The 12,677-nt window shown below is 42.5% G+C and overlaps 1 protein-coding gene across 2 annotated transcripts in view; it reads left to right on the top strand.

Annotated features, from left to right (window-relative positions):
* gsk3ba (glycogen synthase kinase 3 beta, genome duplicate a) overlaps positions 1–12,271 on the top strand; it is a 33,886-nt gene extending 21,615 nt beyond the window's left edge. Inside the window, exons 4-11 of one of the 2 annotated variants that reach the window (XM_028590642.1) lie at positions 4,291–4,401; positions 5,244–5,374; positions 6,006–6,112; positions 6,371–6,468; positions 6,620–6,727; positions 7,875–8,061; positions 8,668–8,766; positions 9,258–12,271. In XM_028590642.1, coding sequence (XP_028446443.1) covers positions 4,291–4,401; positions 5,244–5,374; positions 6,006–6,112; positions 6,371–6,468; positions 6,620–6,727; positions 7,875–8,061; positions 8,668–8,766; positions 9,258–9,328 — 912 coding nt within the window. In that variant the 3' untranslated portion in view covers positions 9,329–12,271. The remainder of the gene's footprint in view (positions 1–4,290; positions 4,402–5,243; positions 5,375–6,005; positions 6,113–6,370; positions 6,469–6,619; positions 6,728–7,874; positions 8,062–8,667; positions 8,767–9,257) is intronic. The other variant, XM_028590643.1, reaches the window with a different exon arrangement.
* The last annotated feature ends 406 nt before the right edge of the window (positions 12,272–12,677 follow it).

Here is a 12,677-nt window from a genome sequence, read left to right as displayed (position 1 = left end):
TAGAACAGTTACAACAGTCTGGTAAGTTCAGAAAATGACATCACTCTACTGTAATGCAGCCTTTAAAACCAGGAAAAGACTACACTTATTTTTACTTTTTTATTATTATTTTTTGGGCATTTTTAGGCCTTTCATTGACAGGACCAACATGGCATCATGACTTTGCATAAACATACACGCCACTTTCCTAAAGCCAAATGGCATGTTGTCTGTACGCATTTTGAGCTTTCCACGTTTATGTCTACGCTGTATACAGTGGATGTAAACATGGCGTCGCCACGTGGCGTCTTGTCGCGAGAACATGCCGTACTATCGGGAGAACAACGTCACACGCCTGTAAAAAAAAAAAAAAAAAAAAAAAAAAAGAAAAAAGGTTGGGTTTAGGAAAAGTGAAAAAAAGTGAAAGTCCTGTGTTTTACCCCTCCGCCACACCAATCAACCTCCCTCCACGGACTCACGTCCTTTCATACTACTCGCTACGGCGAAAATTCACACGTAATGTAGGTCAATGGCGGCCGAACGCCGTTGATAAACACGCTAAAAAGCGATTATGCGTCTTAATAACACGCAAAAACAGCATTCGAATTGGCGTGTCATACATACGCCACTTCATGAGATCAGTCTGACAGGACAGCTGAAGAAATGAAAGGGGAGAGAGACGGGGAATGACATGCAGCAAAGGGCCGCAGGTCGGAGTCGAACCCTGGTCCGTTGCGCCGAGGAGTAAACTTCTATATATGGGCGCCCGCTCTACCAACTGAGCTATCTGGGCACCCACCACTTATGCCATATTACGATATTACAATATCCAAAATCTGAGACGATATCTAGTCTCCTATCACGATATCGATATAATATTGATATACTGCCCAGCTCTATTGTTAACGTTATATCCAGTAATCGGGTAACGCAAAACAGTCAAAGTCAAAGCCGTTGAACCTCCGCCTGATGCTGTGTTGTCAACATTTAAAAAAAATTGCTGCAGTCAACCTAGGGGAAAGACTGCAGGTTAATGTGCCCCTTGACATCCCAATGTTGCTCTCTAGTGGCCAGTATTCTAACATATACACATACAGATGTTAGACAGACTGTGGATGAACAGCATTGCTTGTGGGTAATGAGCCAGGTCTGGTGTGTAGTCAGCAGACCTACAGGATTTGCCAAGTGAGAGTTTATGGCAATGCCAGTGCCTAACTGTGGCCATAGTACATATTTATAGACTTATTCTTAGATCTGAAGGCTGACGTTGCAACTGTCTCTATTAGTGTCTTCCAAAATAAGGATACTTCACTCACCATATGTCCCTCTACCTCTTCCTGTGCCTCTGTCCGTGCTCCTTGATTTCACAGATCCATTTACACTATTTATCTTTAGTCATATGGATTTATGCATTATGTCAAGTGCTGACTTTTGTAATGCGTGTGTCACTGAAAAAATCGACACAGCATAGTATCGCGATATTTTTCGTGGCAATACTGTATCGATACACAGACGGCAAGTATCGATCTTTTATGATATATGTCTTGGTCAGTTTGTCTGCTTGACAATCACATTTTGCACCAAGAAAATTGAAGTGAGATGAACAAACAGAGAAATGTATCTTTTTAGATACAACAGATGTTGACAAAATTGTCCTTTCGGGACATCATTTGAAATTGGGAAAAATCTGAAGTTGGAAAAAAAGGTAATACATTGCAATATGTCGCAGAAAATTGCAATATGTTTAAAATCGCAATAATATCGTATCGTGACATAAGTATCGGGATAATATCGTATCGTGAGGCCTCTGGTGATTCCCACCCCTAATACTCGGGGCACATGACCCGGAAGCACAAACCCACAAGCTACACATGTGGAAACTGACATGCATGCTGTATATATTTCTGCACAGATTCCATCAATCTCCTTCTCTTAAACAGCATAGCATAGCAATTGATGTTGATATATATATATATATATATATATATATATATATAGCTGTTAAGAGTTATTCAGGTGCAAGCAGTTTTTCTCAGCAAATTAGAGGTTGAATTATTTAGCCAGGCGTGACAAAGGAGCCAATCAGATCCCCGCCTTGCTAACCATCTGGGAACACGCAAAGGAAGTGGCTTTGTAGTGAGGCAGGAAGTGAGTCATCACTGTTGCTAGGCTAAATATAGCTTTGATCTCGCTAGCAGGAGGCGTGGCGGCCCTCTATTCGTTACAGATGTTATCAATGAATGTTTTGCATGTGGGTGTGCACACACACACACACACACACACACACACACACACACACACACACACACACACACACACACACGGCTAGAGGAGAGAGGAACACAGAGAATGAGTGTTAGGGGGGAGGGTGATGCCAGTGACGGATGAGCTACCCATGTCTGAGAGCTGTTTCAGAAATGCTGCTCATTGTCACTGATATCTGTATCCGTTTGTGTCTCCCAGTCCTCACGGCCCATTTCATTCAGTCACCATATATGTATCTAATTGTCTAAGTGTGAGAGGGAGCGAGCAGTCAGTACAAAGCAGGGCATTGAGCTGACAGAATTATACCACATAACCTGTCTGGGAACCCTTCACAGGCCTAGCTCGCTCATCGTGCGTTGCAGACCTGCAGGGAGCCAGCTCCGTCCACCGCCTGCTCTGCATGTTGGGCAGACTGTTAACACTGCTAACAGATGGGGGGGAGGCAAAGGGATACGGACACTCTGTATCAGACCAAATAGGAGGGAGAGAATAATTGAATGAATTCAGGTTTGAAGCCCTGTCATATTACCCCAAGACAGTATATCTCACAGGTGTGCGTTTAATGGTTGAAAACTGGTTAACAGTACTGGTTTCATGAGAAATGACATCCAGCTCTATGGTGCTATCCTCTCAAACACTGAGTGACCACTAAACACATTTCATTACGGATGTGTTTTATATGTGCCAGTATGACTCAAAACACTCCTGGCTATAGTATGGTGATACAAAATGGTGTTTACAAATGTGTATTAATCCACCACTGAAAATAGTCCCCGCCTAATGCACTATTTACTACTACCGAGTTAAAAAACTACAGTGCCCAGCTGTTTAAGGTAATTACTGAGCATGGTTTAACAATTTTAACTATATATTTAAATGCCTTTTATAAAAAAAAAACAAAAAAACAATGGGCTTGGGGCAGAGTGTCACAAGCAGAGCAGGGAGGTCAAAAAGTATTTAGGGATTGACTTAACCATTGTTGGTTTTGGTATTTTAAATGTGATTTGTGGACAGAAGGTAGTCTGTAATATTGCTTGACTTATCCTTAAAATGCTGTTGAGGGAAATGATTGATGAAATGATGATTAACTCACCCTTGCTCATGCATTCGTCCCATTAACCAGGCCAAAGTGTGTCCTCCGAAGTCTGGGCTGTTACTCCTAACAAATCATTAGGGCCAGCATGAATGAGTATGTGAGTGAGTTCCTTTGTGAATCTAGGTGTTTTCTGTTTCATTTCAGTACGATCTATGAGTGAGATTTGACTTGATCTCAAACAATACAGTAGATTCCCAAGGAACACCCGATGACTCAGTGCTGGCTAACTCTGGTCAGAATCAAAGGAAGAAGGAAGCGCTAGAATAATTGGGTGGAGAAGCCTCACACACACAGCATCCTTTTAGGGTCACTGTGCTCCAGAGTAGATCGTGCACAACCCGCCCTCCAACACAGGCCTCCTCCAACCAGGAAATGATATCATTGTCTGCGGCGACTGTTGGAGTACAGGACGTTGTGACACATGGTTGTGTGTTTCCTGCCCTCGGGGGACGAGTCCTATACAATAGATTCCCAGTAAGACTGCGAAAAAAACATCAGCTCACAAACGGCTTGTTTCAGCAAGGAAAGTCCTAACTGCAGACACAGAGAAGGAAGAGGAAGGGCTGGGAAGAATACGTTCTCCAAAATAAATTGACATATTAGGCAGCTGGAATGTGCATGGATGTGCACATTTGTAGATGACTAGGTGTTTAACTTTTCTGCTTGACATTGCAGTTTATCATAGATTTATTTATTTTATTTTATAGATTTCTTTTGGGGGCTTTTCCGACTTTAAATTTTTTGACAGGACAGCTAGGTGAGAAAGGGGAGAGAGAGGGGGAAGACATGCAGGGAATCATCACAGGTCGGATTCGAACCCTGGACCTCTGCGTCAAGGCATAAACCTCTCCGTATATGTGCACCTGCTCTACCCACTGAGGCAACCCGGCCAGGTTTTTAAATATTTTTCAAACTAATATTCTGTCCATGTTTTTGCTCCTCTCCAACAGAAAGATGAAGTGTACCTGAATTTGGTTCTGGATTACGTTCCTGAGACTGTCTACAGAGTGGCCAGACACTACAGCCGAGCCAAACAGACTCTGCCCATGGTTTATGTCAAGGTATTTAAGTGTGCGTGTGTGTGTGTCCACTTTATTAACAACAGCTGGCAACCTGGGAAAGACAATATTTAATTAAACTCCCACAGAAGATGTAATATTATTACATCCTCAATACTATCTCAGTAGAATACAGTATATTATATCAAAATATTTTCACAGCACTGCATATTACCCATCTCCACCTCAAATATGATGTCTCTGTTCCACATTACGCACCGATCAGTTGTCACTTTTTTTTAATATTTCACTGACTCTAATAATAATTTTTGCAAAGGCAAACATTGCACGTTTCCTGTCTCTTCAGTTTAAATGATGTTCCTATCTCAGTGAAATACCGTAATTGGAAAAAACCCACTGCCAGTTAATTAGTCCCACACAGCAGAGGAAGCACTCCATTACCTGTTTTAACTACATGCACCAATATAAAAATTAATCAGTACAGGAAATGTGGGATGAGAAGACCTTGCACCTTGCATGTTGGCTCACCGAATTAACACAAAGAAGCAATTTTTGTCATCTCACAAGAAAATGTGTTAATATATAAAGATGTTGCCTGCTTTTATTTGAAATGTTGGTTTAAAAGATTTAGTGATAGCTAAACATATTTGCAGAAAGGACATGAGAATCAGTTTTTTGTATACGTGCTGTATATCCCTAATCACCAAAAGCACTAGTTTCTCATAGAATCAGCGGGGAGAAAAAAGGACTTGCAGTTGCAGACACATCTGTGTTTGACTGGGCAGCAGTTGATTCTTAAGAGGTTGTTTCCAAAGTTGAACCCTGTTCTGAAAACTAAGCCTTGCCGTTTGTTTAGGCTTAACCTAATGTGTTTCTGTGTGCAGTTATACATGTACCAGCTGTTCAGGAGCCTGGCCTACATCCATTCGTTTGGGATCTGTCATCGGGACATCAAGCCCCAGAATCTGCTCCTGGATCCGGAGACTGCCGTGCTCAAGCTCTGCGACTTTGGCAGGTGAGACTCAGTAACCATGTCATGTTCCGTCAACAGTGGTCAGGTTTTTCCTAGCATTTAAAGGGACTGTAAAGTGTTCATCTGAAGAGCTTAAAATTTTAATGTTCCTTCACAATTCCAGCAATACTCGGTTTTCACTTGCACACTTGTCTGTGTGAGTCCCAATGACGAGGCTTTCCTTTAGGTTCATATTTCCCTTCTTTTGGCCAACATGCAGTAAAGGTGTTGAAATTAATCAAATAATCGATGCATTGAATCGTGGACATGGACGATGCTGCATCGATAATCGGCAGGCTCATAATCAATTATTTCTGTTTACAATTTAATGTAGGCCTAACAACCTTTCTATTTACATATTCTGTTATGTTTTGCACATTCAGGAATCGCCATGTGCTCAGTGCTGTAGTTTGATGTATCCAATTTATTTAGTATTAGAGCACTGCAGAAAAAGCTATGAATTAAATATCCTACATGGCTTTAATAGAAAAATGTATTTGACGCATCGAGATATCAAATTGAATCGCTGACATAATAATTGTAATCGAATCAGGAGATGAGTGAAGATTCACACTTCTAACATGCAGTAGAATATGGTGATGATAACGATTATGTGCTTTGATTTTGTGTGCAGTGCTAAGCAGCTAGTCCGCGGAGAGCCCAATGTGTCTTACATCTGCTCTCGCTACTATCGAGCCCCGGAGCTCATCTTTGGTGCCACTGACTACACTTCCAGCATAGGTAGGCTGACTCCAGCTGTCACAGTCAACACTTTAACCCTTAAGGACACTAAATAAGCTTAACCTTAGCAAATACATTATATTATATGTTACTTGTGATTGTATTTGATTGTGAAATATAAACATATTGTAAAAGACAATAGTGATCAGATGTTCTGTATTATTTGCTAGATATCCAGAGGAGCGTGGTCATCTCTGGCCCTCTTTTGCCTGTATCTGACTCCTTTTTCCCTTTTGTGACCTACTTTTTACTTTTTAGATGTGTGGTCAGCCGGCTGCGTGCTGGCAGAGCTGTTGCTAGGACAACCAATATTCCCTGGTGACAGTGGAGTGGATCAGTTGGTTGAGATTATAAAGGTAATGACCGGGGTGACCCACAGGGTGTAAAAGTCTTCATATACAGAAAAAAAAAAAATACTGAAGGAGGTCTGTTTCTTTTTCACAAGTGATGATTAATTCACGTTAAAGGCATATTGAGTCACGTTCTTGTCTGTCCTGTTCTTACCAGGTTCTCGGGACTCCAACCCGAGAGCAGATCCGCGAGATGAACCCCAACTACACTGAGTTCAAATTTCCCCAGATTAAGGCACATCCTTGGACTAAGGTGAGTCAACAGGTACAGGAGCCCTTTTACTTCTCTAAGATCCACCGCTGCTGCATCTCTCGTCTCCATGCTTGTGTTGTCGACATACCTGCATGCTGCTCCCACCCATCCATCCCATCTACCCAACAGAGCTGCATATGAGGCCTTCATAGCCCACTCTGAGCTATTAAGAATGACTGACTGATAAAACACAGGCAAAAGACTAAATCTTACACAGTTGTCATAAAACTCTTTTTAATAGTTTTCTTATGCGCGTGAAGCATTCTAAGGTTTCTATGAAATAATCTGAGGACTGCTCTTGTTTTTGCTCCTTTTTGAACAGTCTTGAGAAAGGTAGCAACTGTCACATTTACAATTTTTCAGACGAAGTCGTGGATTAAGGAAACGCCACAAAATCCTTACAAATCCCGCTGTTTAAACTGAAAATGTCTATCAAGCTTGCACAAGGTTTTCACCCCTCAACAGTAGCATGCTATGCGTAATTACATTACTTTACGTTTATTTGGCAGATGCTTCTGACTGGCTCTTAAACATGTGTTTAGGTTTATGTTTTAGGTGTTGAACCGGTGTCATCTCAGTTACCGCACTGTGTCTTGAACCACAAAAGTCCATCCTGCTCAGCCAGTTCTTACTTTGCTCTGCGTTATCTTTCAGTTTATTAAAGACAGGTTCTCCACTTCATGCTCACAGTTTAGCTGTTTTTAATTCATGGTGAAAATAAAACAGGTGGGAAGCAGTAAAGGGACATCTGGCTTCCCTCAGCAGTCCCACCCTCAGCTCTTGCATTGGATAACAGTCATCCAATCAGCAGGCAGCAGCCGCAGGTCCTCCTGTTGGCCTCTCAGGCGCCGTGCTGTGGTCGCTCTGTGTAACTGCGTTCAGTCAGTACGACTGTTCACTGCTGCAGCACTCAACGACATTCATTCATTCATTCATTCATTCATTCATTCACAACAAACTATCACATTTGACTGAGTACATTAGACTTTATAAAATATATATATTTTCATTTTCACGCACAAGTTCGTTTTGTGTGTCTGTGTGTGTCTGTCTGTGTGTGTCTGTGTGTGTCTGTGTGTTTTTGTTTAACACTTGAGAACAGACTTCATGTGGTCACTGATGCGGCTGACATCCGTGTTTGTGTCTAACTGTTGTCCAGGTGTTCCGGCCGCGTACACCTCCAGAGGCCATCGCCCTGTGCTCTCGCCTGCTGGAGTACACGCCCACGGCCCGCCTCACCCCTCTAGAGGCCTGCGCGCACTCCTTCTTTGACGAGCTGCGCGACCCCAACGTCAAACTGCCCAATGGGAGAGAGAAGCCCTCCCTCTTCAATTTCACCACCCAGGGTATGCACACACAAAAGAAATTCTGTTTATTAGTATAGAAGACTAAAGTAAACCGACAAATATTTGCTTGACAAAATGACTAACAGTTAATCAATTATCGGAATAGTTGCTGAGACATTTTCTGTTGAGCAACTCCTCGTTTAATGTAGTCATTGTTCCAGTTTCAAAACATATCGGCATTGGTAAAATGTACTGGTATCAGTGTCTTTGTACGTTTTTCAGAAGTGATCCTATGTGTATTCGTGAACACTAACGACTGAGCTTCTGCTGTATGCCTCAGCCTTTTTCTATGATAGGTGTTCTCATACTGTGAAATGCTAGCCTATATACCCTTTAAGTATTTAACACACTACTTGTAAATTTGACAGAAATAATCTCCTGTTGTCATCAGATTTTCCGTAGTATTGTTCACACAGATCTCAAACTGTTTAGCATTATTAAGCATTAGTGACCTCTTACCACTAGAATCTATTCCTAGCTTCTTTTATTAGTACAAATCACCTCCAAATCACCTCACTTCCATCGATGTATTGTGATCTCCGTCTGCTATCTGTCCAGGAGTTGCATGATCTTTATTAAACTGGTAACTTTTTCTTTCTCTTTCAGAGTTATCCAGTAATCCCTCTTTGGCCTCCATACTCATCCCTGCTCACGCCCGCAGCCAGGCCGCTGCCTCTACCCCAACTAACACCTCTGCCACTACAGGTTAGAGTCACGCTTCCTTTAACAGGCACTTCTTTAACGCAGCTTGAAGGCTCTTCTTATCTGTTGGAAGTACTGGTTGTGACTTCTATTGCTGCTGACTTGAATACTGTATAGTGTTAAGCTCTCGTGGTCCAGATATTTAATTTGAAGTATTTCAAGTTGTGTGGATTTTAACTTATGCTAAAAGTTTGTGTATAAAAAGCACTGTGGGGCACTAAAGGCTGCTGTGCAAGTTGTTGCTTTGACCAGAGAGAGTCGGTTGCTTACATTTTCCACAACATTGAAACATACTGGCCCAGTTTCACACATGCGTGCCTGGGAGCCCAGTGCGATCTGTAATCACTGAGCAACTTCAGTTGGGTGTTAAGGGTGTTGCTTATACGCTTTGACTCACAGCAGTAGCTCTGTAACTCGTCCCCTACTTGTAGCTACTAATCTCCTTACTTATTAGTTTGTAACTGTAACTGATCATCTCCTCTTCCTGTCCACAGATGGCAGCAGCACAGAGCGAGGTCCCAGCACCACCGCCGCCTCTGCCTCGGCCTGCAACTCCACCTCCTGAGCCCACAGACGACCCGCCCCCCCCCGATCTCAGCCCCGACCCACGGCCTCTCCATTGCCCCGGGCAGGGGGTGAGGTGAGCTCTGCTCAGCTCAGCTCTGCCCTGCTCTCCTCCCTGACAGCAGCGGAGCGATGCTGAAGCAGCCCGGGTTCAACAGCTAGCCAACAGCCCCATGCCATGACCACAAACCACGCATCCCTAGTCTGCCTCTTTTATCCCTGACTGGCCCCCCTCATCCAGCTGTTTGAACTCTACTCCATCCTCCGTCAAAGGCATCTCTCCGTGCCCTTTCAACGGGGGAAGGAAAGCGCAGGGCCAGAGGTGTTGTCGACTGTACTATGGATAAAAGTACACTGTAAATGTATACACAATGCTAGCCTGCTAATGTTTGTAAGAGGACAATCTGTAGAAAAAGTCCTAAGCTGTCCCCCCTTGAGCCCTCTCCCTATCTGGCCTTCCTCCTTTGTCCTCCACCACATTGTCCCATTTTTCTGCATCCTCATCCTTTGACCTCTGACCCCATGTGTCCCCTGGTTGATCCCCCTCCCCCTTTGGTTTCTCCTGTAGTGCATGGCCTGAGTATGGTTAGGATCACCCGGGGGTCACCCCGCCCTCTCCCTTCTCACCTCCACTTCCGCAGACAAGGCATGAGGCTCGCGCACGGGTATACACACGTACACACATGTACACACTCATAAACTCACACACACATGGGTGCATGATGATCCTGATGTATGTGGAAAGAAGCAGTCCACTTGCAGGGGTAACGTTTGGACAGGTTTTTTTTTTTTTTTTTTTTTTTTTTTTTTTTTTGCCCGGGGTTGTTTTTAAATGGTCAGAAAAGTTGTTTTACTCGACCTTGTTTATAATTTTTGTTTTGTACTCCTGGGCAGATGTTTTTTGGATTGCCATGTGCGATGGATGTGACATGTATCTGGTCCTGTGTGCTTGTATAATATATATATATACATACAAAACAAACATGCATACATACATACACAGTTTATATATTACTTTTCCTTATGTATAAAAAGTATATATAGATATATGTATATTAACTACAATGGTTCAGAAATCATTTATGGTGAGCTCATATCTGGCAGAGCAGTGGCAATATTTGCTGCTGCCTAAAGACAATAGATATAGATAAGGTGGTGTTTTTGTTTTCTTTGCTGGAGTGTTGTTAGATTCCAGCAGTCACTTCCCTGTTCTCCTGTGTTGTCTGTATAAGGCTGTAGATGGTTTTAGGGCATTGCTCTATTCCCCGTCTTTGGACTGACTGTCTGTAACAGTGTTTCTGTGGCAGTGCGATGTCTAGACAAACATTTCCCCCCCCCCACAATCTAGCTCTTGCTCTCCGTCTCTGTGAAGAATTCAAGATGTTTCTTAACACTTATTTTCCTCAACTCCCTAAGAAGTCCCGGTGGTGGTCCCTCGGCTCACGTCTGACTCTCTCATGTTGTGACCACTGACTGAAGTGTTAGCCTAGCGTTCTTTCTCCTCCACCTGCCGCACATAGAGCCACTCGGTACAGTGTCGAAGCGTCTTATTTACAGAGAATACTCACGTTAAAAAAAAAAGCAGAATTTGTATATACAGTATAAATGCTCCTCACCAAAATTCTGACTTGTATGTTTTTTTTTATGTTGTTATGTTGATTCTTTTTTCCATGTTGCCAAGGTATGTATATATGCAGACCCATGTACTGTTTATGAGCAAAAACAAAGATGACAAAGGGTAGGGAATTAAATGAAAAAAAAAAAAGATTAACAAACAAAACAATCAAGGCAAAACTGATGTTGTTCATGGATATTGTAGATGATGATGAGGATGATGATCAGCTTTATCCAGCCATATGTTCAATCTTACCTGTACAGTAGATGACAGCTGTATTATTGTAACAAGAACTAGTCATGTATAGTGTAACTATAGTTTGGAGTGCCTTTGCTTTCATACACCTTCGCCTTGTTCTCCCCACCCCCCCTCCCCTCCTGATTGTGACTCTCCCTTCGGTGCTGTTGAATGTCCTGCACACACACATTCTAATCCCCTCCACTCACACAGCTCCCCCCTTCATTGCACACTTAATGTAATATACAGACATTTTAAGGATTTCTTTTCCTTGACTGAAGATACAAGTAGAGGAGTGTTTATTTTAATAGATGTTTTATCTTGGACACACATGCACGCACAAACCTGTATACCACCAGTCCTGGCACGGGCTCCGGGGCATGAAGTGGTTTGGGGGGGTCGTTGTGGATGGCAGCAGGGGTTAAAAAGGCCTCATTTACTGTAAATATACAGTACAGTTTCTGTATTACTCACAGCGTTGGTTCCGTTACCAAAGCCAAACAAGATGTAGTTGTGATGAGCCATCCTCAGGGGCAGTAATGTAATCTGTCTCTTTTTTTTTCTCTCTCTCTCTGGATATTTGGTTGTTCCTCTGTCCTCTTGCTTGTTCTCCTTCCTTTCTGCATACTAGCAGGGGGGATTCAGTAGCACCTAAGGGTTCGAGTCATGTAGCCTCTCTCGTGTCTCCTGCTTGCTGTAATTTTGCATTCATGAACGTGTTGCTACCCTCCACCAGAAAGTTTGACCTCCTCGCCCTAGCCCTAACTCCAGTTCAATAAAACACCACAAAGGTTACCAAAAAAGAAGATGAGCAAGTACTAGCATATATACTAGTTTGATATGCGAACTGGGGTTAAAGAAAAGAAAAATCATAGAAAATACAACAAACATCCTGTATTACAATACTACTACTTGAATGCCTCTGTTTGTGACTGACATTTTATTTCATTTGTTTTGTTTTTTTCTTTTGTTCTGTGAAGGTATGCTAAATGTGCACCTCTGTAAATACTCCCTCTGCGTGCTCTGAGGAATAGTTCCCTGGTACTGTAATTTGCATTAAATAAAGAGTAGGATAGCCTGGAAATGATCAAGGCTCTTTGTCTGTCCCATCTTCTTTTAGTGAGTGCAAAATCACAGTCGGTATGTATAAAACCTGTTCAGAGTATTTTGGTCTATATATCAATATTTTAAGAAAAGTAAGAGCGTACATGTTCCTAATTAAATGTTTCTAAGTGTCAAGCATTGACATATATAATGGACCAATAGACCCCGTTGCTCTGGACGGAGACCAGTGAAGGCTATTAGAAGCACTTTTCCGGTGATCTCTTGCTTTACTGCGCAGCCTCCAACTGACAGAGACAACGTGAGCAACGTGTCTGAAAGTTGTAAGTCTTCTGGTAGCCGTGCCGTGAGAAATCTCAATCATTTCCAATCTTACAGAGACGGAGAGTGTAGGTATATGTAAGGAGATAACATAAGCAAAGGCTAATTATTGCTA

This window comes from Perca flavescens, chromosome 11 (genome assembly GCF_004354835.1).
Source record: "Perca flavescens isolate YP-PL-M2 chromosome 11, PFLA_1.0, whole genome shotgun sequence".
Classification (NCBI taxonomy): Eukaryota; Metazoa; Chordata; class Actinopteri; order Perciformes; family Percidae; genus Perca; species Perca flavescens.
The sequence above is the reverse complement of the archived record's forward strand: the minus strand, read 5'-3'. Positions and strand labels throughout refer to the sequence as shown.